The 26983-nt window shown below is 41.3% G+C and overlaps 1 protein-coding gene across 1 annotated transcript in view; it reads right to left on the bottom strand.

Moving 5' to 3' along the window:
• Positions 1–26983, bottom strand: part of CSMD1 (CUB and Sushi multiple domains 1) — a 1039667-nt gene that overhangs the window by 60975 nt on the left and 951709 nt on the right. The window contains exons 49-50 of the mRNA XM_087856321.1: positions 20146–20340; positions 12145–12318 (exon numbers count right to left, since the gene is read on the bottom strand). Of these exons, the coding sequence (XP_087712447.1) occupies positions 12145–12318; positions 20146–20340 (369 nt within the window). The remainder of the gene's footprint in view (positions 1–12144; positions 12319–20145; positions 20341–26983) is intronic.

Here is a 26983-nt window from a genome sequence, read left to right as displayed (position 1 = left end):
AATACCAGTGAGATTCCATTTGTTCTGTAGAAGAATGAGTCAGGTCAGACGAATCTGGATGTTTCACCTTCTTGGCCAAGTGATTGCTTTTTGTCATGAGCTTTGACAATCACTGGCTTATAAGTTCATGCTATTCTGTATATAATGAAAGCTGTATTATTGTTTTCATGTATAAACTGTTACTGTATTTTGGTTAGAATGCCCCAAAATAAAAAAGGGGCATTGCTTTTCATAATCTTTCTCCAAAGCTGGGTTAGGAGGGATAAAATCTGCCAAAGAAATTTAACTAAAACAGAGATTGGGAGCAAGGTTGACCGAAAGCTGCCCAGTTGACTTCATAGCATGCAAGGTGGGGACAGGAATGCCCTGTCGCCAGGAGGGCTGGCTTGGGTTCCTGGTGTCCCCCTGGGTCAAGGTTCCCTGCAAACTGGGGCAGGGGCAGGACTCCATGGCTGGGAAGTGGCCACACTCCCTGGGGAGCCCAGGTTGCTGTGAAATCTTGGGGGCCAGCACTTGGGGACCAGGAAGGTCAGCAATGAGAGCTCTACCCACTACGCCAGGGCCCACAGCAGGACGCCCCCGGCCCCAAGCAGCTATTTCTAGGTCCATCTAAATTCCACATTTTAGCAGATCTCGTCCAACATTTCTGAGAGGACGGAGGTGGTTTCCTAAGCTTGTTTCTGGCAGAGTGGATATTATGAACACTCGTTCTTGAGCGAACTGGAGTCCTTCAGTGCATGTAAGCATTCTATCCACACTCTCTGGAATGTGTATACGAAGCTATATTTTAGAGCCGGAACCTTCTCCATGCAGAGGATGTGAGCAATGTTTAGCTTCCTACTGTGTTTCACTATTTGTTTCTTATTCCGTAATGAGCCATACAGTCCACAACCTCCTGAAAACACACTGCTGTGCTCTCTGAGTGACTGACCCAGGGCATCAGATCTCAGGTGGAAGATTCACCTTAACATCACAACACATGCAGAAGCTGAACACTTCCAACTTTCGGGTACTTTCAAGTAATGTATGCTAGAGTCTTCTACCATTACACACGCTTGTGTGATTTTAGAAATGAATTCTGTGATTTGGAAATTTAACAAAGTTCCATTTTTTCACTTATTCCATAGAAACCCACTCTACCAGTAGAATGTTGGACACAGGGGCATCTGGGTGGCTCAGTAGGTTAAGGGTCCAACTCTTGATTTCAGCTCAGGTCATGATCTCAGGGTTGTGAGATTGAGCCCCAGGTCAGGCTCCGTGCTGGGCATGGAGTCTGTTTGGAATTCTCTCTCTCCCTCTCTTTCTTCTGCCCCCCACCCCCACCCTGGCTCTTTCTCTTTTACTCTATCTCTAAAAAAAAGAAAAGAAAAAAAGAAATGTTGGACAGGATATCTTCCAGGGTGCAGGTGTGCCCTACACAGACCTGGAGCCTTGCATCCTCTGTGTGGAGTCATGCCATTAACAGGAACTGCAGAGCTGAACCTCTTTCCTCCCATGAGGTCACATTCACACACATGCACACACAACCCCCCACCCCCAGCTGAGAACTCACTACTGCAAGGTCACCTTTTCACTGTGCCAGTTTATATCTGTGATGATACTGATATTGACCTGAGGACTAAAACTGAATACATGTATACATTTTTAGAAAATCTACAAACCAAATATTCCACGTTTATATTTGCTTTGTGATTATTGGTACTCATTGCTGAAAATAAAATAGTCATAAATGGCCAGTACCTGTATAAGAATTAGACATGCAATTTGCTTCATTCTGTCCTTTCTGGACACTAACACTGGCTTTGGGCTAAGGGAAAGATTATTTGGCCGTGGATTCCAAAGCCAATTTACAAGCTCTTCTTGAGTATTACCAGTCACAAAATGTCAGATGGCTCAGATCCACTTATATGCAGGGAAAACTTGGCATTAAACACCACTGGGTGGATCCATTTAAATCTTCAGGTCTGTACATATTAAAGGAACACATCTGAATACGGACAGACGAAATTTTTATCTTCCGCAAGTGCAGTATCTAGGGACAGTGTTCAGCAACTTGGCCTAAGTCAGAGAAAATGTGGTACCTTGGATAGCACACAAATATTTCCTGTCTGAGTATGGCGCTTGCATGGGCCACATAGCACTTTGTGCATCAGTACAACAAAGGAGGGCCCAGTGCTTGCCACAAAATACATGTGCATCAAATCGTTCTTGACACATCTTAGTCAAGGGCAATTGTTTTAAGCCATATTTAATACAAATAAAATTTCTGGATTTGGGTAGTCTCCGGGGCTTTCAGAAATCCTTTATCTGTTCCTTTTTGTGTAGATCCCCCAAATAATCACTCTATCACATCCCCTGTGCCTGAAATTTCCTTCCCAAGCTTGTCTGCTTGTAACACATCAATGCACCCCTCCTAACTCAGCCCAAATGTGCCCTCTGCATACAAACCCCAAAAGAATTTCTGCCCATTCATGTGCACCTCAAAGATCTCCCTTATTTTAGGTTTCCCTGCAATAGAAGAATCCATTTCTAGTACCATCCATTTATAATATCCAGACTGCTAGATTTTTTGCTGTTGTTTTTGTGTTGTGAATTCAGCAAGTAGACACTTAATTTTTTCACCTATCTCTGCTATTAGATCATGAGTTCTCAGAGCCATGTCTTGCTCCACACACCAGCATCAAGCCTGTGCCCGACCTACAGCAGGTGTCTGTACGAGGAGATGGCTTCATTTCTGTGAGCACGTTGCTATATGAGTGCCCCGTGATTACTAAGAGTACTTCCCAGGACACGGTCTGTGCAGGTAGACCGAACTTCCTGCGGCAGCGACATCACCTCCCGCACTGCTCTGCCTCTTAGTTCCTTGGATGAATTTATTCCTTTTCTGCTTGTTGAAAATCCACCGGCTACTCAATGTAGCTTCCCTCATAACACTTCCTCTACCAGCCTCTCTCTCTCCTGCCCCAGCTTTCTCTCTGTTGCCATTTGTTAATCTCAAATTTTATCAAAGGGATTTGGTATTTATCTTATTTATTCCTCTGATTATAAATTCCTGAGAAAAGGAGACCTGCATCCTATTAACCTTTACTTCCTATGCCATATTTCCTGAGGAATTAATGAGTATTGTTAGATAATATTCAAAAATATAGACAGAAGTGCTTGTGGCTGAGGAGAGTATCATGACATTTATCTCCCAGCCAGTGATGGTGCGTATGTAACAGGTGAAGATTAGCACGGGGTCTTTCCAAACACTTTACCTTCCCTGGTATCCTGCAGCCTACACTGTACATGGGAGATTATACAGCAAAGATAAGGGGTGGAGCTGTCAACTTCCTGCTCTAATACCATCTTTCTGTTGTAATGTAAGTAAGCATTACCATACATGGCTGTAAAAATGTTTTACATGGATCTATCATAAAATACCAGACATTTGAAGAATGCTGTCCCATTTTGTTCTCTAAGCACTATGAAAAAAATATGGTCTAACAATATTATTTTGAGTCATGTCATCTAGCCATTTTACCCATAGGAATGTCACCATGATATTATATGTACAAAAGAATTCATCTCCTCATAGGTCATTACAATATAGCAAAGGCAAACTTATTTCAAATGCTAGCGAAACAATCTAATAAAAATAAAGTCATGTTCTTTGTGTGAGAGACATCTCGATCTATCACTGACATCTCAAATACTACACATTAAAAAGGTGGCAAAGTGGGGCTGATGATGCGTTATGATGTGTGAAAAAATCTGAATGAGATGAATGTTATCAAAAGCTTAATGTCGGTTTCTACAGCAGGAGACCTGGATTACAAACGTACCACCTCATCTCGTCTGTGTGCTCTCTGGTGGGTTCAGTGCGAACTACCACAGGGAAGATAAACAGAAGAAAATAATTATGGGGGCGCGGGGATCATCAAAGCTCCCTGATGGATTATAAGGTCCTGATGAGTAGATGCGGGGTCAGCACTCTCAGTGCTGCATTCTCCAGCCAGGAAGATGTGTAACGTCACACGGCCAGATGGTAAATTAGAACAAGTCCTTGGTAATTTGCAGAGCCCAGAGAGACCCCAGTAGTAATACAACAATGGTGATTAAGTGTGGGCGGAACTTTATGAAAAAATACTCTGGTGCACACGGGCCTCACTTGGCCTGGAGTCCAGCTACCGTGATGTCTGCACACAGGGTTGTCCAGCTCCCCTTATGGAGTCCTGTCTCCAAAGTTCTGGCAGAGCATTCAGACTAGTGAGTTCCAACACAGCATGGTTCAGGGCTGCAATGTTTGGCAAAGAAGATCACCTTTCATCTCCTTAAATACAGCTCTCATGCAGATACAGTCTCAAGCCTCAGACTGTGAAAGTGCTGTCCGTCCGTGTGCTTAGCCATTTCTGCTGCAATCATCATCAGAGGAATCTGGCATGGTCTCCCCTACTGGAAATCACTGGAAATAACCACAGGGCTACAACTGGAAATATGGGCCACGTTCCACAGGAAATAGAAGCAACATCTCAGGCAAAAGTGTTTTTTCCATAAACCATGAAAATCAATAAAATACCTGACCCCCAACTTGGAAAAATGCTTTCAGCAAAGTATTCTGCATTATAATGACAAGCATCAGAGACTCGGAATCAATGAAGCTCAAACGCTAAAGGATCCTATGTAAAAACCTACCAAGCAGGCAACTGCCCCCACTCTTCTTTGCATTTTGGGGCAGATCTAACATGTTAAAAAATAATTAAAGGGAACATGTTTCTTATATTTAGTCTGAAAACTATTTTCTGCACAGTGTCTGCTATTACAAACCAATGGATGGAACTGCAATATGTCACTAATTGCAATAGCAACCCTGGTCCTTGCTTTTGGTAGATGTATTTAATTCATTTTATTTTTGTTTCTTTCCTTTTTTCATTTTTTCCCCATCCCTAACAACTGAGACCTGATTAAAACTTAGAGATCTCAATACAGGTCCTTATGGTTGGCATTACCCATCAATCAGGGCTGGCACTTGTGTATATAAATATATATATATATATATATACACACACACAAGTATATATACTTGTATATATATATACTTGTATATTATATATATAATATTAATATATATTATATATAATATATTAATATATTATATATAAATATATATAATATATAATAATATATATAATATATATAATACCAAAAATCAACTTACTCCCTCTTTCATTCAATAGCATTTCAAATATCTGAAAAGAGCTGTTATTTATTTCCCAACTTTTCTCTCCGCCAAACTGATGGTCAGGAGTCATCCAAACATTCCTCAGCTACCATGGTTACCAGATCCTTCACCCTGGAAACATGCTGGTTCCTCACTGCCCACTTAAATTATTTCACAGAAGTGAAACCATCATTCTGGATGTGGGCTTCCTAGACAGAGAATGAGGTGTATTCCATTCATGAGGTCTGGACATGATCAGCCTCAGGGCCACCTGGGCACATATGAACCTTCTGTTATTCAAAGCATCAACTCCTTCCCCGTGCGCTAAGATTTCCTAATTTCCTCATCACTATGTACATTGGAAGGTATTTTATTTCTCACGTTGAGTGAAATTTCCCATTAATTCCATTATTTCCTTCTGTGTTTTGTCTATCATTCAAATTGAAAAGATCCTGAATCTGTTGTTAGTGATGTATTTTCCCTCTTCCAGCTAGTATTATTATGCCCTTACCCAAGATCTGAATAGAAGAATAGAATGGTCTAGAATGGGGGAGAGAATCATACAACCAGAAACCTTTCCAATGACTTCAACCCAATAATCGACATCGCTGTAGCCAGCCCCACCAGCAATTGTGAAAAGACAACATGCAGCCCACGTTACAGTTTCTCAACTGTAAGAGTTATAGAAAATCTTGATCTACACCTTGCTGAGAATTCAGGAGCACCATTTCTAAAGAGTATTTCTAAACACCCATCTAAGAGCAATGCCAGACCAAGATGGATCCAGACTTGCACGTTATCTTGAGAAACTATATTAGCTCTTCATAAATATGCATCACCAAGATCTTACAAATAATAGAGTTGATTATCAGCTCTGTGTGTCATCAAATTAACAGATCCGTCATTTCTGCCAGCTTGCTTCTTTCCTTTTCCTGTGAACAATCACACGAGACATTTCTCTAACTCTACAGTACTTCCTTTTAATGACATCCCACAGGGGCACTGCCAGTGATTCAGCCTCCTCTCAGCCTCTCCACTGAAACTCTCAAGTTCCCTTGGACAGACTCACTTTCTCTCCGGGGGTCCCGGTTTCTAATATAAAAGCATGGTCTAACCTTTACACACCAAAACGAGTTTTGACACAGAAGACAGAATGAAGAGTTGGCCGAATCTTTCTACTTTACCTGGACCATCTGCTATTTTGATACCAACCACAATGAGCGAATTTGGTTGTCATTTCAAACATAACTTCTCCATGGTCCTTATATTTTCATGGTCCTGAACCTTTTCATTGGTCCCTGCTCATGATGGATCCATCCTTCATGTCATCGACTTTCACCTGTATTCCATTTGCTTAATACATTATAGGGGAGTTGCTTTGCTGGCAAATTGAGTTTCTTGTGGAACCTCTCATGTAACTGTCTCTGTTTTTTGGGGGGAAGTTTCCCATTTTCTCCTCATTGGAGTGATTTGTTTCTCAAAGTCATAGTTATGGGGGTGGTTTTATTTAGGAGATGTCTCTTTTTAAAAATTGAAGCCGTGAGATTATATCAATTATTTCCCGGATTTTTTGGAAAAATATTCTTATTGACGGCCTCTGTTGTCATTATAAGTAATTTTCACTCTGTGACTATCCAGTTTACCCTCATAGGGTCCAGAAGAACCTGAAGGTCACGCAAGATCATTCAGCTTGTTAAAAATCCATATTTTCTGGAGATCCATAACCATGGAAATGGACAAAGGAACAATTCAAATGACAAGAAATGGAAGGAAAATACTGGCAAGACTGGTAAACAAGAGGTCTGGGAACAGCAGAGAATGAAGGACAAGATTAGCCATCGTAATGACAAGGGCACAAAACCCCCTTTGACGGCATGTGCTTTGGGGTGAGGTCTATTCTAGTCCCTCATTTCACTTCTAGTTAACCAACCAATTCCACCTCATTGGTCAGAATTAGCAGATAGTACACAACCTCTTTTATTCTATCTTGTTTTTGAGAAATACAGTTTTTGGCAAAATAACACAACATTTGCTCAGATACACTAGTTATATACGCTAAGAAGTCTGTGTTCTATGTTTAAACTGCCTAGGTTTAAATTCTGTTTGTGATATTATTGATTTTACAATGGTGGACAAATTCCTCATTATTCTAAGTTATTTCTTGTCTATAAACAGGAGTGATAAGAACTTCCCATACATTCTGATGAAGATTCAATAAAATTGAAAAATGCCTTGTACATTTTTCATTACCAATAAATAGTATCATTCAAATTATTATACCCAAATTAGGCATCTAGGTAATTTTTAGACTATGGTGGTATCCACTTTCTACTTTTCAAGTATCTGTGCCAGATTAAGGGCTGGAGACTCTATTCCGTTTATCCATGTGACCATTTTAGAATTTTCTCTAGCACTGACTCTACTTCTGTTCTCCTGTCTGCTTACCTCAGCTGTGTCTCTATGGGTCCCACAGACATATACTGTGTTATCTGTACATCAGCATTCTATGATTCAGAAGAAGAGACACCTTGCATCGCCATATTCTATGCACAGGCACATCTCATTCCATTTTGCTTTGCAGATATTATTGCCTGTTTACAAAATGAAGGTTTGTGGTAACTCAGCATTGCACAGGGACACTGGTGCCACTTTTCCAACAGAATTTGCTCACTTTGGGCTCCTGGGTGGCTCAGTCGGTTAAGTGTCTGACTTTGGCTCAGGTCATGATCCCAGGGTCCTGAGATCGAGCCCCGAGTCCAGGCTTCCTGCTCGGTGGGGAGACTGCTTCTCCCTCTCCCTCTGCCGCTCCCCCTGCTCATGCTCTCTCTCCTTCTCTCTCTCTCTCTCAAAAAAAATCTTAAAAAAAGAAAAGAATTTGCTCACTTCATGTCTCCGTGTCTCATAATTCTGACGGTATTTCAAAACTTTTCATTAGGATTCTATTTGTTATGTGATCTATGATCAGTGATCTTTGCTGTTACTGCTGGCATTGGTTTACAGCACCACAAACCACGCCCATGTGAGACAGTGAGCTTCACTGAAACGTGGTGTGTGTGCTCTGATTGCTCTACTGACCAGCCATTCCCCCATCTTGTTCCCTCTCCTCCAGCCGCCCTATTCCCTCAGACACAACAATATTAAAATTAGGCTAAAAATAACCCTGCAATGAGCTCTAAGTGTTCAAATGAAAGAGTCACACATCTCTCACTTTAAATTAAAACCTAGAAATGATTAAGCTTACTGAGGAAGGTATGTGGAAAGCCTTGATAGGCCAAGAGCAAGGCCTCTTGTGCCAAACAGCTAGCCAAACTGTGAATGCGAAGGAAAAACCCTTGGAGAAAATTAGAAATGCTATTCCAATGAGCACACAAATAATAATAAAGTGAAACAGCCTTATTATTGCTGGTATGGAGAAAGTCTGAGTGGTCTGGACAGAAGACCAAACCGGCCACACCACTCCTTTAAGCCAAAGTCTAATCCAGAACAAGGCCTAAATTCTCAGTTCTGTGAAAGCTGGGAGAGGTAGGGAAGCCGCAGAAGAAAAGTCTGAAGCCAGCGGAAGTTGGCTGGTGAGGATTAAGGAGAGAAGCCATCTCCGTAAGATGAAGGGACAAGGTGAAGCAGCAGGTGCTGATGAAGAATTCAGGAAGGTGGCTACACTCAACCACAGATTGTCAGCGTAGACCAAACAGCCTTCTGTTGGGAGAAGATGTCATCTAGGACTTTCCCAGCCGGAGAGACGTCAATGTCTGGCTTCGAAGCTGCAAAGGACAGGCTGGCTCTCCTGTGAGGAGCTAATGCAGCTGGTGACTCTAAGTGGAAGCCAGCGCCCACGTACCATTCTGAAAATCTAGGGCCCTTCAGAATCATGCTGAGTCTACTCTGCCTGTGCCCTGCACATGGGACAACACAGCCCGGATGACGGTACATCTGTCTACAACATGGTTTACTGATTATTTCAAGCCCCCTGTGGAGACCTAATGCTCAGGGAAAAAAAGATTCCTTTCAAAATATTGCTGCTCACTGACAATGATCACCTGGTCACCCAAGGGCTCTGACGGAGACAGAGAATGAGATTAATATGGTTCATGTCTGCCAATGCAGCATCCATACTGTAGCCCATGATCAAGGAATCTTTTCAACTTTCAAGTCTTACTATTGAAGGAATGCATTTCATAAGGCTATAGCTGCCATAGATGGTGAGTCCTCTGAAGGCTCAGTAAACCGAAAACCTTCCAGAAAGGATTCACCATTCTAGTTGCCATTAAGAACATATGTGATTCATGAGAAGGGGTCAGAATATCAACACAAATGGGAGTCTGGAAGAAGTGGATTCCCGTCTCCATGGATGACGTGGAGGGTTCAAGAAACCACAGAGGGGGTGGAAGGAGCCAGAGAACGAGAATCAGAAGTGAGCCTGCAGGTGGGCCTGCACTGCTGTGCTCTCAGGATCAAAGTCCAACAGATGAGGGGTTGCTTCTGTGGATGAGCAAAGATGGTTTCTTGAGATGGAATCTACTCCTGGGGAAGACGCCGTGAAGACTGTTGAAATGACAACAAAGCATTCAGAACATTACATAAACTCAGTTGATAAAGCAGCAGCAGAGTTTGAGAGGTCTGACTTCAATTTGAAAGTAGTTCTGTGAATAAAAGGCTATCAAACAGTATCACCTGCTGCAGACAAACTGTGAAAGGAAGAGCCAATCAATGCAGCAAACTTCAATGTTCTTATTTTAAGAAACTGCCACAGCCATCCCAACTTAAGAAAACACCACCCTGATCAGCCAGCAACCACCAATACTGAAGCAAGACCCTCCACGAGCGAAAAAGATTACAACCCCCTGAAAGCTCAGGGGCTGGTTAGCATTTTTGAGCAGTAAAGATTTTTAATTAAGGGACATACATAATATAATAAAAAATTATTATAAAAAAGGATATACATTTTTAGACAATGCTATTGCACATTGATAGACTAAGGAATACTGTAAACATAAATTTTATATGCACTGGGAAACCAAAAATATTCACTGGGCTCACTTTATTGCTATATTTGCTTTATTATGGTGGTCTGGATCAATCCACAATATCTCCAAGGTAGGTCTATATTATGAATTAAACTTTCAAGTCTCAGTGGTATCTGTGAAACCATATCTACTGAGTTTTGAAAATCTTTATATTAATTGTATTACTCATTCTTTACTCATTGGTTTGTGAACATATGTGGCTGTGTCATATCTAATACTGTTCTAATAGTTTTTCTTTAAGATTCTCTGCCTCTTCCAATTTCATTATTCCTTATATTCTAGATCCAGGTTCTAGAACACTAATGTTTCATACATGATTGTCCAGACATATTTACTCTTTATTTTCAGTTTAAAATTCCTTCTGAACACTCCCTCTCCCAGAAGCTTCTAAGACATACTGCATCACACCAAAGCCACACTTCTGGGCACCTTGGCCCTGCCAACCATGCACTATGTTGCCCAACCTTTCTACTTCAAAGTCCTACCTTCAGTCAGAAGATACCACGGAAAAGGTGAAGGCTTATTGGGGATCAGTAAGACTCTGGCAGACCCCATGATAGAACAGTTCCAGAAATTGGATGTGCCACTCAAACTCCCTGAGGCCACAATAACCCTCTTACTTAATGAGGTTTTAGTCAGCAATACAGCCCTAATCAAATGTAAATTGTCATTGCTTTTCCATCATCACAATCATAGCAGTGATTAAGTTTCTTAGATCATCCGGTTCCCTTCTATGGTGCTGACGTCACTCATGAGAACCGAGAGCTGCCTTAAGGAGAGTGGTACTCAATGACCAGACACCCCATAAGAACATTTAGGAAGGCATAGACGATCTCAGAAACACTAAGGACTGTCAACGAGAAGCCCCATACATAGTCCGAGGAAGTTTTGCAGCTTACGGAAAACCGTACTGACCACACCCATCAAGAATATATGCGTATACACACAAGAAGCATGCTAGCAGCTTTCATGTAGGGATGATGGTGAGTTCTAGAAAGCAGGTGCCATTTTATGGATAAGAGTGAGAAACTCCTTTTGCTGGTTGATTTTCTCTGGAATTACTAATTTAGTTTCATTCTCACTCTTGTTTTTTTTTCTTTTTTCCCCCAATTCTCCTGAGTATTTCTTCAAATCACCTCAAGTAAAAAGAACAGATTTTTACTATTCAAAATTTACTGGTCCTGGCTTCATTCCTGAGTGATTTCCAGCCCACAAGAGAGTCAGAGACTTAAACTTTCCAGATTCTACAGCTTTTGAGTGATTACAGAATTACTGAGATCCCAGAAAGAGGTCAAGAGCACGAAAGGCAGTTAACCTGTTTTACAAATTACTTGGAGACCTACAGGTTCATTATAAATCAGTATACTTTACGCTGCCTATTCAACAATTTCCTTATGTTTATTCACAAAAGATTTTTTCAATGAAAAAATTTTCAACTCCATTTTTAAAAATAAGCATGCAGAAAATTTTCATCTTGGGGCAAAGGAAGAACAAGTTATTGTACACACGTTCCATTTGAAATTTTTCATTGTACTTACGTTGATTGGTCTTACTTCCACTTAGTGACACAGTCTTAAAAGTTTTAAAAGATAAAGTGTGTAAGAGTTTTGAACATCATTTTTGTATGTCCTAAAATCCTGATGACATTAAGTGCAGTGATATCCTCAGCACTCTGTATAAGAGTGTTTAAGTCACTTAAGGCAATATGTGACTTTCATTTATTGGTCAGATTTAAAAAAAAAAATCCCTTCAGCTACTTACAGAAGAAGTCCCAGAGTGAAGTGGAGTATTGAAGCCTGAGGGAGGATTTAGTAGCTTTGTGGGGGCATTTATAGGAAGAAGTGCTATGCTTTGCCCACCCGTGCTGTATTTTTAAGGCTTACATGAATGAAAGAAGTGCCAGATGATAGATGAATTTACCCAGACATCGCGTTTCCATGCCACTCCAGAGTCCATTGGCTAAGCATTCTCTGACGTGAGACCCCACAAGGGTATAGCCCGTGTTGCACGTAAATATGGCCGTGGCCCCGTAGACCGTCAGTGTGCCAATCTTGTTACCGTTTGGGGGAAAGGAGAGGCTTCCGCAGGAGATCACTAGAAGGAAAACAAAAAGCGAATATTATTTCAAGTCCACAGATTATTCTTTTGCTTAAAAATGACAAAATCTTCAGTATTAATGTTTATTTGGGACAGGGATGTCTGCTTAGGTTGGGTAGGTTGACCACATAGGAAGATAAATTTTCCTTTTCTTATACCCCTGAAATGAAAATGTGGGCAGATTCTAAGACCGAGCAGTGTATAGACATCATCCCACAAGCAGGCCGGTCGAACGTGTGGGCTGCCTGCCCGCCCTCCTGCGTGCATTGGCCGTGGGAACCACACAGCAGTTACTGGACATGGGAACTACCGAACTGCGTGAATTAAGGAACGAGAGTGGTCTTCCGCAAGTCAATGAGCCGCTGCACAAAACTGAGGACGCTCGCTCCCATGGAAGGCCTGAGTTCACCGTTTCTTTCATCGACTTGCGTGATCTGTTGGGATCGAGAGCTCCATAAAAATGCTGACTATGCAGCCATGTGGAGACTTCCCGAAAATTAAGAAATACAAAATCCAGGCCTTCAGTGGTTGCTGGGTGACCATATGTCCCTGGTGTACACCTGTTTTCCCAGCATGATCATTAACAGGGTCCACTTTCAACCTCAAGATGACTCCAGCTGGGGAGACAGAGTCAACGATCAGCTTTCATTATCTATCCTTATTGTACCGTCCAACTCCCCACACTCCAAACCCAGAAACGTTTGAGCACAAAAGGTCAGTGTAATCTCAGGGGAAGAAGAAACCACAGTCATCAAGGCCAGGTGCTCTGCAGCAGCTTATGAGTGCCCCACACACGTAAGAACCAGGGTGTGAGAGCCACTCTAAGAGGAGCACGGAGTTCCCGCTGCACTGAGTTATCACACGTAAGGGGCTTCGGACAAAGGTAGCAAGTAGCTAACAATGGCTGCGACCCTGGTAATAGTAAACTGATCAGATGCGGTAGGAGGATTATGAACCCAGATTCTAGCTGCCGGCAACTCAGGTTCAAAGCTAGCTTTGCCATTCCCTCCTCCAAGTCCCTGGGCTCTCATGAGCTCCTCTCTTGAGGGTCGATAGCGGCACCTGCCCCACAGAACTGTGCACTGGATTCAAAGACAGGACACATGCAAAGAGCAAAGCGATGCCTTGCACATGACCAGGCCTCAGTCAGGGTGACCTAGCGTGAAGCAGATCTGGGACCTATTCTGTGAACTGAGTCAGTGGGAACACCTTTACTGATACTTCGAGTGAAGCGAAGGCAGAGTTTACAGGTGTCCCGTTTAGACCAGTCTTTTGCACCAGGCTGATCTTACTCAGGTATTATAACTGTGGTTCCACTTCAAACAGACAGACACGGCCAAGTGGTATGCGTTCTAAGGGATTGCTCACTGGGAATTTGGACAGTTCAGCTCCAGAGTAGGTCGTGATTGGAACATTATTGTTGTTGATTTACTAGTTTCTGGGGTCCCTAAACTCTCATACGTTTACATCTCACGCATTTAGTAATGTCATTAACACGTTTGCTATACCAGATGTCAATGAATTCCAGTAGAATTTATTTTATTTTATTTTTTACAGTTTATTATGAACTTTTCATTAAGCCTTTCCCAAACATACTATGAACTTCACCTTGAGTTATGGTATTTAAAGATCCATGTGTAGCCATTTAGGATAATTGGATCATGTTCTGAAACTTCTGCACAGCTCAGGAAAGTGTTAACTAGCAATGAGGTCTGAGCCCATGTCCTCAGAGGTTTTAATGCACCCACAGTGGAAGACTAGCAGAAAGGCTCACTCTGCTTTGCTTCTGCTGCATTCTTTCAGCCTCTGTTCAGAATACCCCGGGAATGAACATGTTTTAGGTCTGTCCTCTACTGAGGTTCACTAGACTGTAAAGAAGAGCTAATGGAGCAAACTTTCAGCTTTTCAGCAGCTGGATAATGGGGCCTCAGATGGTGGAGTTTCACTTGGCAGGAAACCCAATGCATTAATGAGGATAGCAGCACTAATTTGGAAAAGCTACCCTGATTGAAAGGGAGAACTCCCCAACACATTCACACACTCACACACACAACTTTGTCAAATACCCAAGGTAAAGCCTCATTTCCATGTTCTTTTCTCCCCTCAAGTTTTCAAAATGAACTGTTTGCCTTTTCCCCTTCCGTTAGAGACATACTCGTGCACACAGTCGAAAGTGCCGCCTCTGAGTTGTCAGAGTGCGGTTCACACACAGAGGATGTGAGCCAGAGGCACCCCGCCTGCCCCCCGGCTCTGCCCCGACGTGCTGTCCATATGGTATTCTCTCACTGTTCCCAGGGATGACAAGCCGACAAGCCGTGTGTCTCTCCCCGCAGGGAGGCCTCCTTCCTCTTGTGTTCAGTTCCAGAGTATATTCATATTGAAATCCTTGACTTTGAAAAAAAATCATATTGTGACATAGCGTTTCTCATGCCGGCAAGGCCAGCGTTCCTATTGAAAATATGGATATTGTTGGTAAGTGTGGAAATAAATATAAGGTCAAGAGTAGAGACTTCCAAATACATTCAATCCAGAAAAGGCCTACTGAACATGCAGATGAACAGCAAACACAGGATGTGACGTGCCTATGAACGGGGTCAGGCCGTCTACCATGAAGAAAGGTCAACAGACACATGATCCTTTGGAGGTATGTGAAGGCATGCTGTGTAGACCACAGTCTGGATTCACTCTATTAGGCCCAGAGGAATGAAGCCAAGAAGCCTGGATGTAAGTCAACAAGAAGGCCTTGTTCAAAGTGAAATATTCAAACGCGCAATCAGCTGCCCCTGGGCTCACGAGTGCGCCTAGAGTTATTTCATGCGACGGGACATTTATTTGTGACTACATTGTAGAAAATTCAACTTCAGGTTGCTCTGAATGATGATCGATGTCCACTCCAACGTGGAATGCAGTGAGAATGTTCTTTCTGTAGTTTCTTCAGACAGAGGAAACCGGCTGATGGACACATACTACTCATGTGCTGTGTGCATCAATCCATTTTTAATGGAAGGAAAAAGGCAAACAAAAAATTCATTTTGAAAACTTAATGATCATCCAGGTGCACCCCCAGTTACAAATAGAAGGCTATCAAAGACTGGCCTGCTTACTTCACCATTTGATCCAGGTCTAATTTAGGAGAACTCTTTAAATTAGCAGTTAGGAAGGAGCCACGGTCCAGAATTCAGGCTGTGTTCTCTGAATATCTACAATATAACGAAATCCCGGTGTAGTGCTGTCTGTGAGTTGCATGTAAAATTTAAAATGCAAAGATGGTTTCTTTTTGAGTCATGGAATTCTGTGATAAATACTTTTCTTTTTTTTGATAAATATTTTTCTTACTTTTTAAAGCAATAAGTCAAGCAATAAAGAAATATAACAAGAAGAAAGCAATAGGCTCCCACTTTGATGTAGTCCTTGTGCTGGGGAGCTATACGGACACCCCGGAGATGGAACTTTAATCTGGTGTTCTTGTCCCTGTAGGGATGACCACTGGAAGTTGGTTCTCCTGGAAGAGAGTGACTGCTAAGCTCACAGTTTCAAGGTGGGACTAGGTCTCCCATCCTCTTCACCTGGGTTTGGTCTCAGGTAGCCTGGAGTTAGGATAATACAAACCCTTCAAAGAGTGGTGACTATCCACTGATTTCATGCTTATTATGGATATACTGAGAAGGGGGTCAAGGGTCATGTCTTCATCTGGGGCTAAATGGACAAGCAGAATAGGGTATCTTAGTACTCCAGCCCTTAAGCAAGTGGATAACTGAAAGAGTTAGGTCCAGGTGATCTTGTGGACGGGGACATTCTAAGATGAGCCACAGGCAAACAACAGCACAAATAAATCCTTAGTTACACCAATGATTGGAAAAATGATACACTTGAAGATTCTATCGGTCCAGTTCCAATCAAATGTTGGGAAAGTGTTGGTATTTCTTTTGTGACGAAGCTACCACAAAATGGCAAATGGGGCTTAGGAATGTGTCATTTAAATTAATTTCAAGTAAGAAATTAAATAGCATTTGAACTTCTTGGGGCTTATCATGCACTTACTTAATTGCAAAGTATTCTACTTCCAGGATTCATATCAGGGTTTTCTGAGTATATGCTGACAAGGTAGCAAAATAGGAGATAAATGTAATTTAAACATATTTTAAATATATATATATTTAAATAATATATATATATATATAAATATATATATATTAATGTGTTATAGCAAGGATGAACTAAAACATGCCTTTACTTTTTTATTATGTTCAATTAACCAGCATATAGTACATCATACTTTTATTTATTTATTTTTTTATAGAACCCAGAAAATATCACATACGTGTTAAGGCTCTAAAATTGTTTCACTTTATTTTTGGTAATAGTCATTACTGTTTATAGAAATATGGTATTATGGTAAGGTATAATCATCTTATTGTTATTTTAAATAAATTAATGAAGATTTTTCTCCATTTAAATTTAAACGAATCAATATAAAGACATCAAAATAAATCTTGACTTGAATTTATGTTAAAAATTTTAAAAAGGTCTCTGTGGCAAGCAGAGTTCAAAGATGGTACCCTAAGATTTCTGCCCCCTGGTGTAAAATTCTCTCCCTTTGGTGTAGGCAGAACCATGATGAGGTTACGCATGTTTTCTTTGAGTTAATCCAAATGGGGTTATCTGTTGGGACTGACCCATTGAAGGAACCCTTAAAGAACTGAGTTCTTCCTGGAGCCAGAGATTTGAATCACAGGAGGGCCTGGAGGGATGGGCAGTGAATTGGAAAGAGCTATGCATGGCCCCCCAGAGCTGAGGGCATTTCCCAGTTCACAGTCAGCAGCAGTGTGAGCACTCAGCCGTAAATTGCACAGACATGAATTCCACCAACAAACAGTGTGGCCCATCCTCCCCCAGCGGGGCTCCAGACAAGGACACGGCCAACACCTTGATCTCAATCTTCAGCAGAGGACCCAGCTAAAAAGTGGCAAACATCTGCCCCCGGAAACTGTGACATAACAGTTCTGTGTTGTTTTACATTATGTTTGTAATGATTCCATAGCAACAGAGAATGAAGACAGGTCCTCAATAATGTTTAACACTATGAGGTACCTGGGATGAATGATCTTGAGAACCACTACTGTCAAACAGGCTGGGATATACGTCCCATAGAAGTTTACAGAATGACATCGGTGAAGGGGTTTCTGGGCTTGTGTTCTCTAGAATCACTTCCGGAACATTTCAGTCAAAGAGAGGACTGGGGAAGGGGGCATTAATACTCCAGGAAACAAACTGAAGGTTTCAGAAGGGAGGGTGTGGGGGATGGGTAGCCCGGTGAAGGGTATTAAGGGGGGCACGTATTGCATGGAGCACTGGGTGTTATATGCAAACAATGAATCATGGAACGCTACATCAAAAACTAATGATGTACTGTATGGTGACAAACATAATGTAATAATAATTAAAAAAAAGACTGCTGAGATTTCAGATTGCACCACACTTTGAACACAATGCTAGGCATTGTGATAACTCAGTGACGCATAAATGTTTCTGAAAAGAGAAGAACATTTTGATAATTTTTTTTGTTAGTGCAAAACTTAAAAACAAATCAATAAAGTTAGAAATTAATTGAAAATATCCATATCAAGTCTTTTTTGGGGAAGAAAACAGAAAAATTTCAGTTTGGTCACAAAAGCCATAATAGGCTTGGTGTCAGCTTCCTTCTCCACTGATAACATGAACAACATGATGCATACCCTTGGGCACACATGTGGGTCTCCAACACCATTTTCCAACAAAAGGGCTCCTTGGAGAATGGCTGATTCTATGTTTAGGTAAGGAAAAAAAAACAAAACAACTCAGGTTGAGCATAAAACATCTTGTCCTTATGAGAAAACAGGGACAACTTCAAAGATGTCAGAGGACAAGATGGAGTCAGGTAGAAGGGACTCACTCTGGCCACACCGTGATGATGTGAACTACCAACATAGATAAAAAAAATAAATTAAATAAACAAATAAAATAAAATAAACACACACACAAATAGCAAGCAATGACTTCATGGACCCCACTAACTCTGGACAAGGCCACATGTCCATGATGGAATTCAAGAGAGACAAGTAACAACAACTCACGCCAAGCAAAGCCAGTCAATGAACAGTTGACCGTTTGCAAAATCCATCTGCATGCTAAGACAGCAGTGGATAGCCCCACATTCATGTACTTCTGGCTGTTGTCCTTGGACCCAACTCAGTATTGCAATCCCAGACTGAAGTCTATTAACGTCAGAAGGACAGACTTGCTAGAATTTCAGAAGGATGGAGGCAAAAATACAATTTATGGATGGAAGAACCCCAGTGTTGCTTTCTTCCCCCACAAGAAGGTGGAAACTTGCTGCTAAAGAGTTTGTTTCAACAATCAGGAAGGCCTGGTGTTGTAAACATTCTTCTAAATATGAGAGTCTCCGTATAAGTGCCAGTTCTTCTGGAATGGAGATTTGAGCCTTTAGTATAAAGTGTAGGGCATAGCAAAAACCCACCTGACACTATCCTCCCCCAGTGCCCCAGACATCTAGAGAGATGAGCCAAAACTAGACTGGACTGTTGCATCCGTGGAAGCCTTGGGTGAACTCCCCACTCCCAAGAAGTTAACGTGTGCCTATTTTTAAGACTCTGATTCTGGTTCAAAACGGACAGAAAGGATGTTGGCTAGAAAAATCTGAGATAGGCAAAAGGTAGAGGCTCCCAAATCTTTCTCCTCCACTCTCCTTGCTGAGATTAATGACTGAGTCTCTGAATCACAACACCGAGCTTCATGGTGGGTGCCTTTGAGGATGACGGGTGCGGGTGTGGGAAGGAAGGGATCTGCTATCTCAGATGGTGAGGAACTCAGAGGAAATGCACTGTGAGTTCAGTAACCAGATAACGAGTCAAACCAGCACAGTTGTGAGAATGACAAGGGAATCATTAAAAATTACTCTGGAAAACAGGCTTCAGGCAAAGCTGTCTGGGGACCTGGGGATGCTTTCCACCTTGACTAAGTTCACTGACCCTCCCTAATTTACCTTCGTGTTCACGCTGAAGAGCTTCATATGTGTTTAATTGCCATTGGTTCTATTAAAAGTTGAAATAGAATGACCATATCAAAGGCAGCAAAGCATTAATTCTTTTGTCCTTTTTCTGATTTTATTCTGGCTTATTCTTATGAAGCTGTGTATTTTATACATTTGACACTGGTCTAACTACTTGGTTTGTGCATGATAATTTGCTGTGAACGATCTGCTAAAGAGTGTGTGTTAAATATGTCAGAATCAAATAGTGCTCGGAACAACACTGATATTGTCTTATTTTTCTATTTACTCATATTTATTATGAAACCCTCTCAAAGGTTTAACCGCTTATCTTGTACCTATGAGAATAATAATCTCCCTTTTCAAGACAGTCATTATATGAGCTTACAATATCTTCAGCATAAATACTATTTTCCAAGATCTTAATTAGAAGGTTTGAATAGTCAGTGCATGGAATAAGAGTTATCTTTTTAAACATAGGCCAGGATTAATTTTTGAGATGATTTGAAATATTTGAGTATTCTAATATTTTAAAGTATATAACATGCAATCATTAATAAGGAAAAGACAACATTCAACATTTAATCCAACAGTCATATGTTTTATGCATGTCACATAAAAATCCATATTCATCATTATAATGACAAGAAATACCATTTAGTTATATTATTAATCTGTAGGGCTGATCACTTACAGGGGTGGGTGAAAAGGTGGTTGCCAGTGACGTCAATCATTCAGAATGGCTAGGTTATCTGGGAAGGGCACCGGTCACTCACCTCGACATCTGGGCCTCTCTTCGCCTACGCTCCAAGTTCCGTTAGCTTGGCACTGCACCAGCCTTGGGCCCTCCAGGTAATAACCAGGACTGCAGCTGAGCACTACTTGAGCTCCATACTCATTCAGCGATCCTGAAACCAGCCTCCAGGTGACATGATCTGAGAGCTGAGCTTCAATGCTGGGGCAAGTTACCGCTAGAAAAGAAACATACATGACATCACCATTTTTTTCTCAACGGATCAGATCATGGTAACGGTAAGACCCTTCTATACAAAACTGATCTTGTTGGGCAAAACAGAAGACAGTACCTATGATTTCAGGCACTTTGCTCTGCTACCCACATCGTCACAGGGGGACGATCATGTATATAAAATATACTTGATAGGCTCATTGTAGGGGCATTGGTGAGCCTGCAGTGACATTGTGATGCAAAGGGCGAAATCGCCCACACAAAGTTGCACAGTTCATTTGGATGGAAAGTCTTCACCAGGTAAGTGAACATACGCATAGAAAAATCTTACCTATAATTTGTCTCCATTTCCTCTGAGAAACTTGGAATAGAATTGAGTAATTGAAAACCAGCTTGGATACAAATTATCAGAAAATCAGATGCCCTCATTCCCTTCCTCCCTATGAAACACACCTATGTAATATATTCTGTATGTTACTGGATTTATAGGCATAAAGCTTTTATATGCACACTGCATTAAGACTGTGCAGAAAAATGTTTAATAGATATCAAAGAAGGCAATCTTTTCCTGCTCTTAGGAGAAGGCCTAGAATTACAGTAACTCCTTAATAAAGACCAGTAGCTATAAATGTAACAACAGTGATAATATTAGTAAAGGTGGTAGTCTTGCCATTCTGGAGTAGGCTTGAAGGGATCTGCAAATATGGTGAAAATACATGCAAAATTTAATGTATGTGAGTATACATATTTTCTGAAAGGTATAGTAATATTTGAAACCAATTCTATAAAGTTAGAACTCCACTTCTTCGAATATGAACACCCACCACAGTAAAACACCTTCAGAATTGACCCCACAGATTAATTTATTGAGCCAAGAAGATGTAGCTAGAGAAACCACAGCTTTTTCAGAATATTAATAAATAATTTTACTTATTTAAAAGTAAATTAAATTAAAAACTAAATTCTATACAAGTTTATTATATTATAATTATTATAAATTATTATAAAATATTATAAAATATAAAATAAATTATTATAAAATAATTATTATATTATATTATATTATTGAATTAGGCATATCCAAATGTTACAAAAATCTCATTGAATCTTGTATCAGTAACTTACCAATACTACGTGCAAATAAACAAAAAAAGGCACTTTTTGGTATTACTGTGTTAATAATATCAATGAGGTTTAAAATATGAAAAAGATTTGTTAATTTAAAAGTAATCCTCAGATCTATTTCTTTTAAATATTTTTAAATAAAATGATTATCCAAAATTTACATGGATTCAAAATGGATATTCAAAAGTCCTACATGTGAAACCTAACACCATAAAAATCCTAGACGAAAACACAGGCAATAATTTCTTTGACATCGGCAGTGGAAACATTTTTCTAGGTATGTCTCCTACGGCAAGAGAAGCAAAAGAAAAATTAAACTTTTGGGACTTCACCAAAATACAAAAGCTTCTGCACAGCAAAGAAAACCATCAACAAAACAAAAGACAACCTACTGAATCGGAGAATATATATTGGCAAATGATACATCCCATAAGACATCCATATCCAAACTATGTAAAGAACTTATATGACTGAACACCAAATAACCCAATTAAAAAAAAGGGCAGATGACCTGAATAGACACTTTTCCGATGAAGATTATAGAAGGCCAACAGACGCATGAAAAGATGGTCAAGATCACTCATCACTAGGGAAATAAGAGTCAAAAGCACAATGAAATACGACATCACACCTGTCATAATGGCTAGAATCAAAACTCAAGAAATAACAAATGTTGGTCAGGCTGTGGAGAAAGGGGAACCCTCACGTACTGTTGATGGGAATGCAGACTGCTTTGGCCACTCTGGAAAACAGCATGGGGGTTCCTCAAAAAGTTAAAAATAGAATTACCATTTGCTCCAGTAATTGCACGACTGGGTATTTACCCAAGGAAAACAAAAACACTAATTTGGAAAGATAATGCTTCCCTTTGTTTATTGCAACATTATTTACGATAGCCGAGAATATGGAAGCAGCCCAAGTGTCCATGGATAGATGAATGAATAAAGATGTGCTGTATACACACACACACACACACACACACACACACACACACACACACACAGGAATATATACTCAACCATAAAAAAGAATGAAATCTTGCCATTTGCAGCGACATGGATGGAGCTAGAGAGTATAATGCTAAGTGAAATAAGTCAGAGAAAGACAAACACCGTATGATCTCACTTCTATGTGGAATTTAAGAAACAAAACAAATGAACAAAGAAAAAGGGGACAAATGAAAAGACTCTTACATACAGAAACAAAGTGGGTGGTCGTCAGAGGGCAGGAGGGTGGGAGATGGGGCAATGGGTGAAGGGGATTAAGAGCACACTTCTCGTGATGAGCACTGCTTGAGTAAGGCACAGACGTGTTGAATCACTGGATTGTACACCTGAAACTAACATAACACCATATGTTAATTATAACTGAATAAAATATAACAAAATTTATATGGCTATTCAAGCATTTTACCTATTGATACAAGTAAAAATTTTCTCTAACTGGAATGTCTTTAGAATTCCAGGCAGGATGGCTATTTCTGAGAAGTCTTTAGGGCCTTTAACCTTGTAAATCCATAACTCAGCTTCAGTCCCACTGCCTATTTCAAATAAAATTCATTTCATTTCACCAAGAAAAGTGCTTCTAAAAAGAACTTGGTTGTTTTCAGTTGCCCGAGCTCACTCGTGCAGGCTCTACTTCGGCCAGGAAGGCTCCGACGTGAGCGTGCCCAGTGGAATCGGTGGTTTTCCGGAGCTAGTATTACCTACAGTGGTGATCTCCAAACTCTGGACGATTACCTCTTCCTTCGGGAAAATGCTATTTGGTTTGCTTTGTCATTGTCCGATGCTGGTTTAATTGTCCGCTTGAATCTCTTTCTCCCTGGTAGACTAGAAGCTCTTTCACTGCAAACACTATGTCTTTTCACCTTTTTTCTTGAGTATAATGTCTGCCCTTAAACAGGTGCTGATGACGTATTTATAAATGTGTGTGTGTGTATGCATCTGCTTTGAAAAATAATGTGCCAAGAAAATGTAGAAGAAAAAAAACCCACAAAAGAACAAAAAACCAAACGAAACCAAACACGAAGAAGTGGTGATAAAAGCATGGGGTGCAACCTGAGTAAAGACAGAGGTGAGACTGGAATAGATATTTAGTGTGAAAGTCCATCTGGCCTTTTGTTCGCCAAAGACAGGGCAGGGGGAGGTTCTCAGAAATCGCTGCCATTGTGACTGTTTGATATTTTCAAAGATGCTCTTAGGGAGCAAGAGTAGCAAGTGTCTGAGTGTGAGCGAGTGAGGACATGGGCTGGGCGCTGAGATCCCCAGGAACGGAAACACGTTGGTGTGAGAAGACAGTTTCCTCCAGGCAGCAGGGAAAAGGGGGCCACTGGGACAGTCTTCTCCAAGTGCATGTCCGTGTTCACATGCAAACGACACCAGCAGCCCCAGAAACCGGTGCTTCCGGTGGGGGTGGGACATAGGAGGCTGTGCCCGCGGTGGCCTTGGCCCACTGGCAGGGGAACCCCCAATCCTGTGCCGAATTCTGGGCCTTGTGCAAAGAAATGGGACTCAAGTTGACACAGGACACTGCAGGCGCCAAATACCGCCCCCTTTCTCCCCGTGGCATTTCTGTGAGGTGAGCATCCCCAGTCGCCCAGGTCAGAAGCCTGACTCCAGTTTCCATGGCTTTTCTCCTCGACCCTCCCCAGCGGGGACAGATCCACTGGCCCTCCCCATGCCACCGTCCTCTCCTGCACACGCGCATCCCACCGTATTACCCCTCATCCACAAGCAAGCTCTTAATTTTGGTGAAAAACTCCACCTGCGTACCCTTAAAGGAATTAAAAATATGTATGTATTTTTCTCCTTGCACTTTTTCATTAAAAACCTAAAAAGCTGTCCTCATTAGTTTAAATAATTGACAGCATATGACAAGCAAATTATGGCAACTATTTATATCTGAAATTTAAAAAATCACTTTTCCTAAGATCCAAGACAATAACAAACCCAGCAATTTGACACTTCTAAATATTCGTTTTTACAAAATACATGGCTACCCCCAAATTTACTTCATTCTGTGTTCTCTTGAACTGTTCCATTCCAGTCCCCACAGAAACATAATATAATGTGATTTTAGGTTTGAAAGTCCTTTATAACCAGTCCTGGCATATTTAACAGCAGCAAAATTTTGTTGTCATTTTATTAATAATATATAATTGATTAAAGACATAATCATTTTTATAATTATTTTAAAGGAAGAAAGTGGCATTTCATCGGCAATACACTGTGCTATCCATTTTATTTATTTTTATTTTTATTTTTTTTTAAGATTTTATTTTATTTATTCGACAGAGATAGAGACAGCCAGCGAGAGAGGGAACACAAGCAGGGGGAGTGGGAGAGGAAGAAGCAGGCTCACAGCAGAGGAGCCTGATGTGGGGCTCGATCCCACAACGCCGGGATCACACCCTGAGCCGAAGGCAGACGCTCAACCACTGTGCCACCCAGGCGCCCCTGTGCTATCCATTTTAATATACATTCATGATGCATTAGTGACAGAGAGATAAGCCTTTTTTATTTATGCATTACTGATTTTTAGAAAGTGACAAGTTTGTCAATTTTATTCCCATTTTTTACTTTTTACAAGTGTTTTGTTGTATTTTATTCACGTTAAGAAAACCTGACATAAATAAGAGAAGGTAAACAAAATTGTTAGAGTTATCTCTCTCAATTCTTCGCACTCCTCTCTGGCTGTAACACCAAATACCACCATTATCAGAAATCCTCTGATAGACAACTCCTTAAATTTACTGAAAACAAAGAGCTGGAAGCCACTAGCCTCGCACAAAGAAAGCCACTGGATTCTCCACACTCGTACCAATGTTCTGTATTTTTACCTCCATTTGGTGCTCTGACAGTTTTCGGTCTGTTTGCTTATTTCTCTTTGTTGTTGTGGTTTGGATTGTTGGTTTCTTTCTGCTTTTTAGGTATTCAGGTAAATTTGTATGGAAACGTCCAGACAGAAAGTGCACAAATTACTATTACACAGTTAAACGGATTTTTACATAGTAAACACACCCTCGTGCGATCAGCAACCACATGAAGAATTGGAACGTTAGCTACACCCCAGAAACCCACCCTGGGCCCCCATCAGCACCACTCTCCACACGTGCTTCAAGGACAGAGGGGATATCAATTAACTTCTAAGGACATACACCTGTCTTCTGACACTACACAACCTTCGCACATGTCCTTGGATGAACGCATTCATGTGTGTCTGTGGGGGTCTTTCTCAGAGTGGTGTTTTCAGCATTCGCACACAGGACCAAGTCTTCTCCCAAAAGAATGTAACAACTCCCCATGTTCACCAGCAACATAGAACTCCAGTTGCTTCACGTTCTTGTCAACACCTGCTATCCAGTCTTTCTTATTCTTTAAACTTGTCAGTTCCAACGTGGAAGGCTAGTGGTATCTACGAGGTATTCTGCATTCTTCTTACTGGAGTTCTCTAAACTGTCTATGATACACATCCTTCAAATATCTTCGCCCTTTCTGGGTTTGCCTCGACCAGGCTCTTAGACATGTGCTTTGAGAGATGGAATATTAAAATTGAATGGAGTCCCATTATCTTCTTTTCCTTTTCGTACCGGGGATATGAGTGTCCTTTTGAAGTCTTTCCCTTACCCAAGCTCATGCAGGGGGATTGACGGAATCCGTGAGGCTGTATTTTCAAAGAAGCTGTAGGTTTGACCTTTCTCACGTAGGTCTGTAATCATCGTGCATCGATTTTGTACACGTGGAGGTGTAGGGGCAAGATTCATCTTTTCCTTATGTGTTTCCCATGCACCACTCACTCCAAGGATCACCTTTCCCCACATTGTGCCTTTGTCAGAATTCAACCCAATGTGTTCCTGGACTCTATTCTCTGCCCCTGGTCTGCCTGTCCTCCCTAGTCCCAGTACCACACTGTTTAATTCCAGCACCTGCGTAGTGAAACCAGGGCTGTAAGACATATATGGTTTGTGAGAATGCAGGCAGATGTCTCTTTTGTGATGACATTTTGCAAGGAACAAGGAGAGAGAAACACCCTGTGTTAGAGAACCACTCAGACAAAATGACCCAAAGGAAAAGTTCATTTGGGTGTTTAGGATTTGGACTTTGAGCTCCTTAAAACTTCCTTCTCTCACAGACTTTGGGAAAAGTTTGCATTCCTTAGGGTTGTGGTTCCCTGGTCCGAAGTCACTGTAAAGAAGACTGGAGGATACAGCCTCCCTTACCTGCCAAGACACACCTGCTGTGATCTCCCCAAATGACGTGGGCACCACTGGGTATTTTTCTCCATGGGGACATCCTCATTCTGTGACATTATGCACAGCAGAAGAATGGGGTAGGTGTGACTGAGCATTTGTGGAATGGCAGCGTCACGGAAGCTGGACCTATGAGCTCGAGCAAGGAGCAGGAGAGTAGGAAGCCCAGGAGGCAGGAAGGGAGGAGTGTGCTGAGGTCCCTGGTGGGGGGAGGGGCCAGGGGGGAGTTTCTGTGGGTTCCTACTCTGGCCCAGGGATGGTCCCACTGGTCAGA

This window comes from Ursus americanus, chromosome 27 (genome assembly GCF_024610735.1).
Source record: "Ursus americanus isolate L20-20 chromosome 27, mUrsAme1.1.p, whole genome shotgun sequence".
NCBI classification, from domain to species: Eukaryota; Metazoa; Chordata; class Mammalia; order Carnivora; family Ursidae; genus Ursus; species Ursus americanus.
This window is presented reverse-complemented; position numbering and strand designations above follow the sequence as displayed.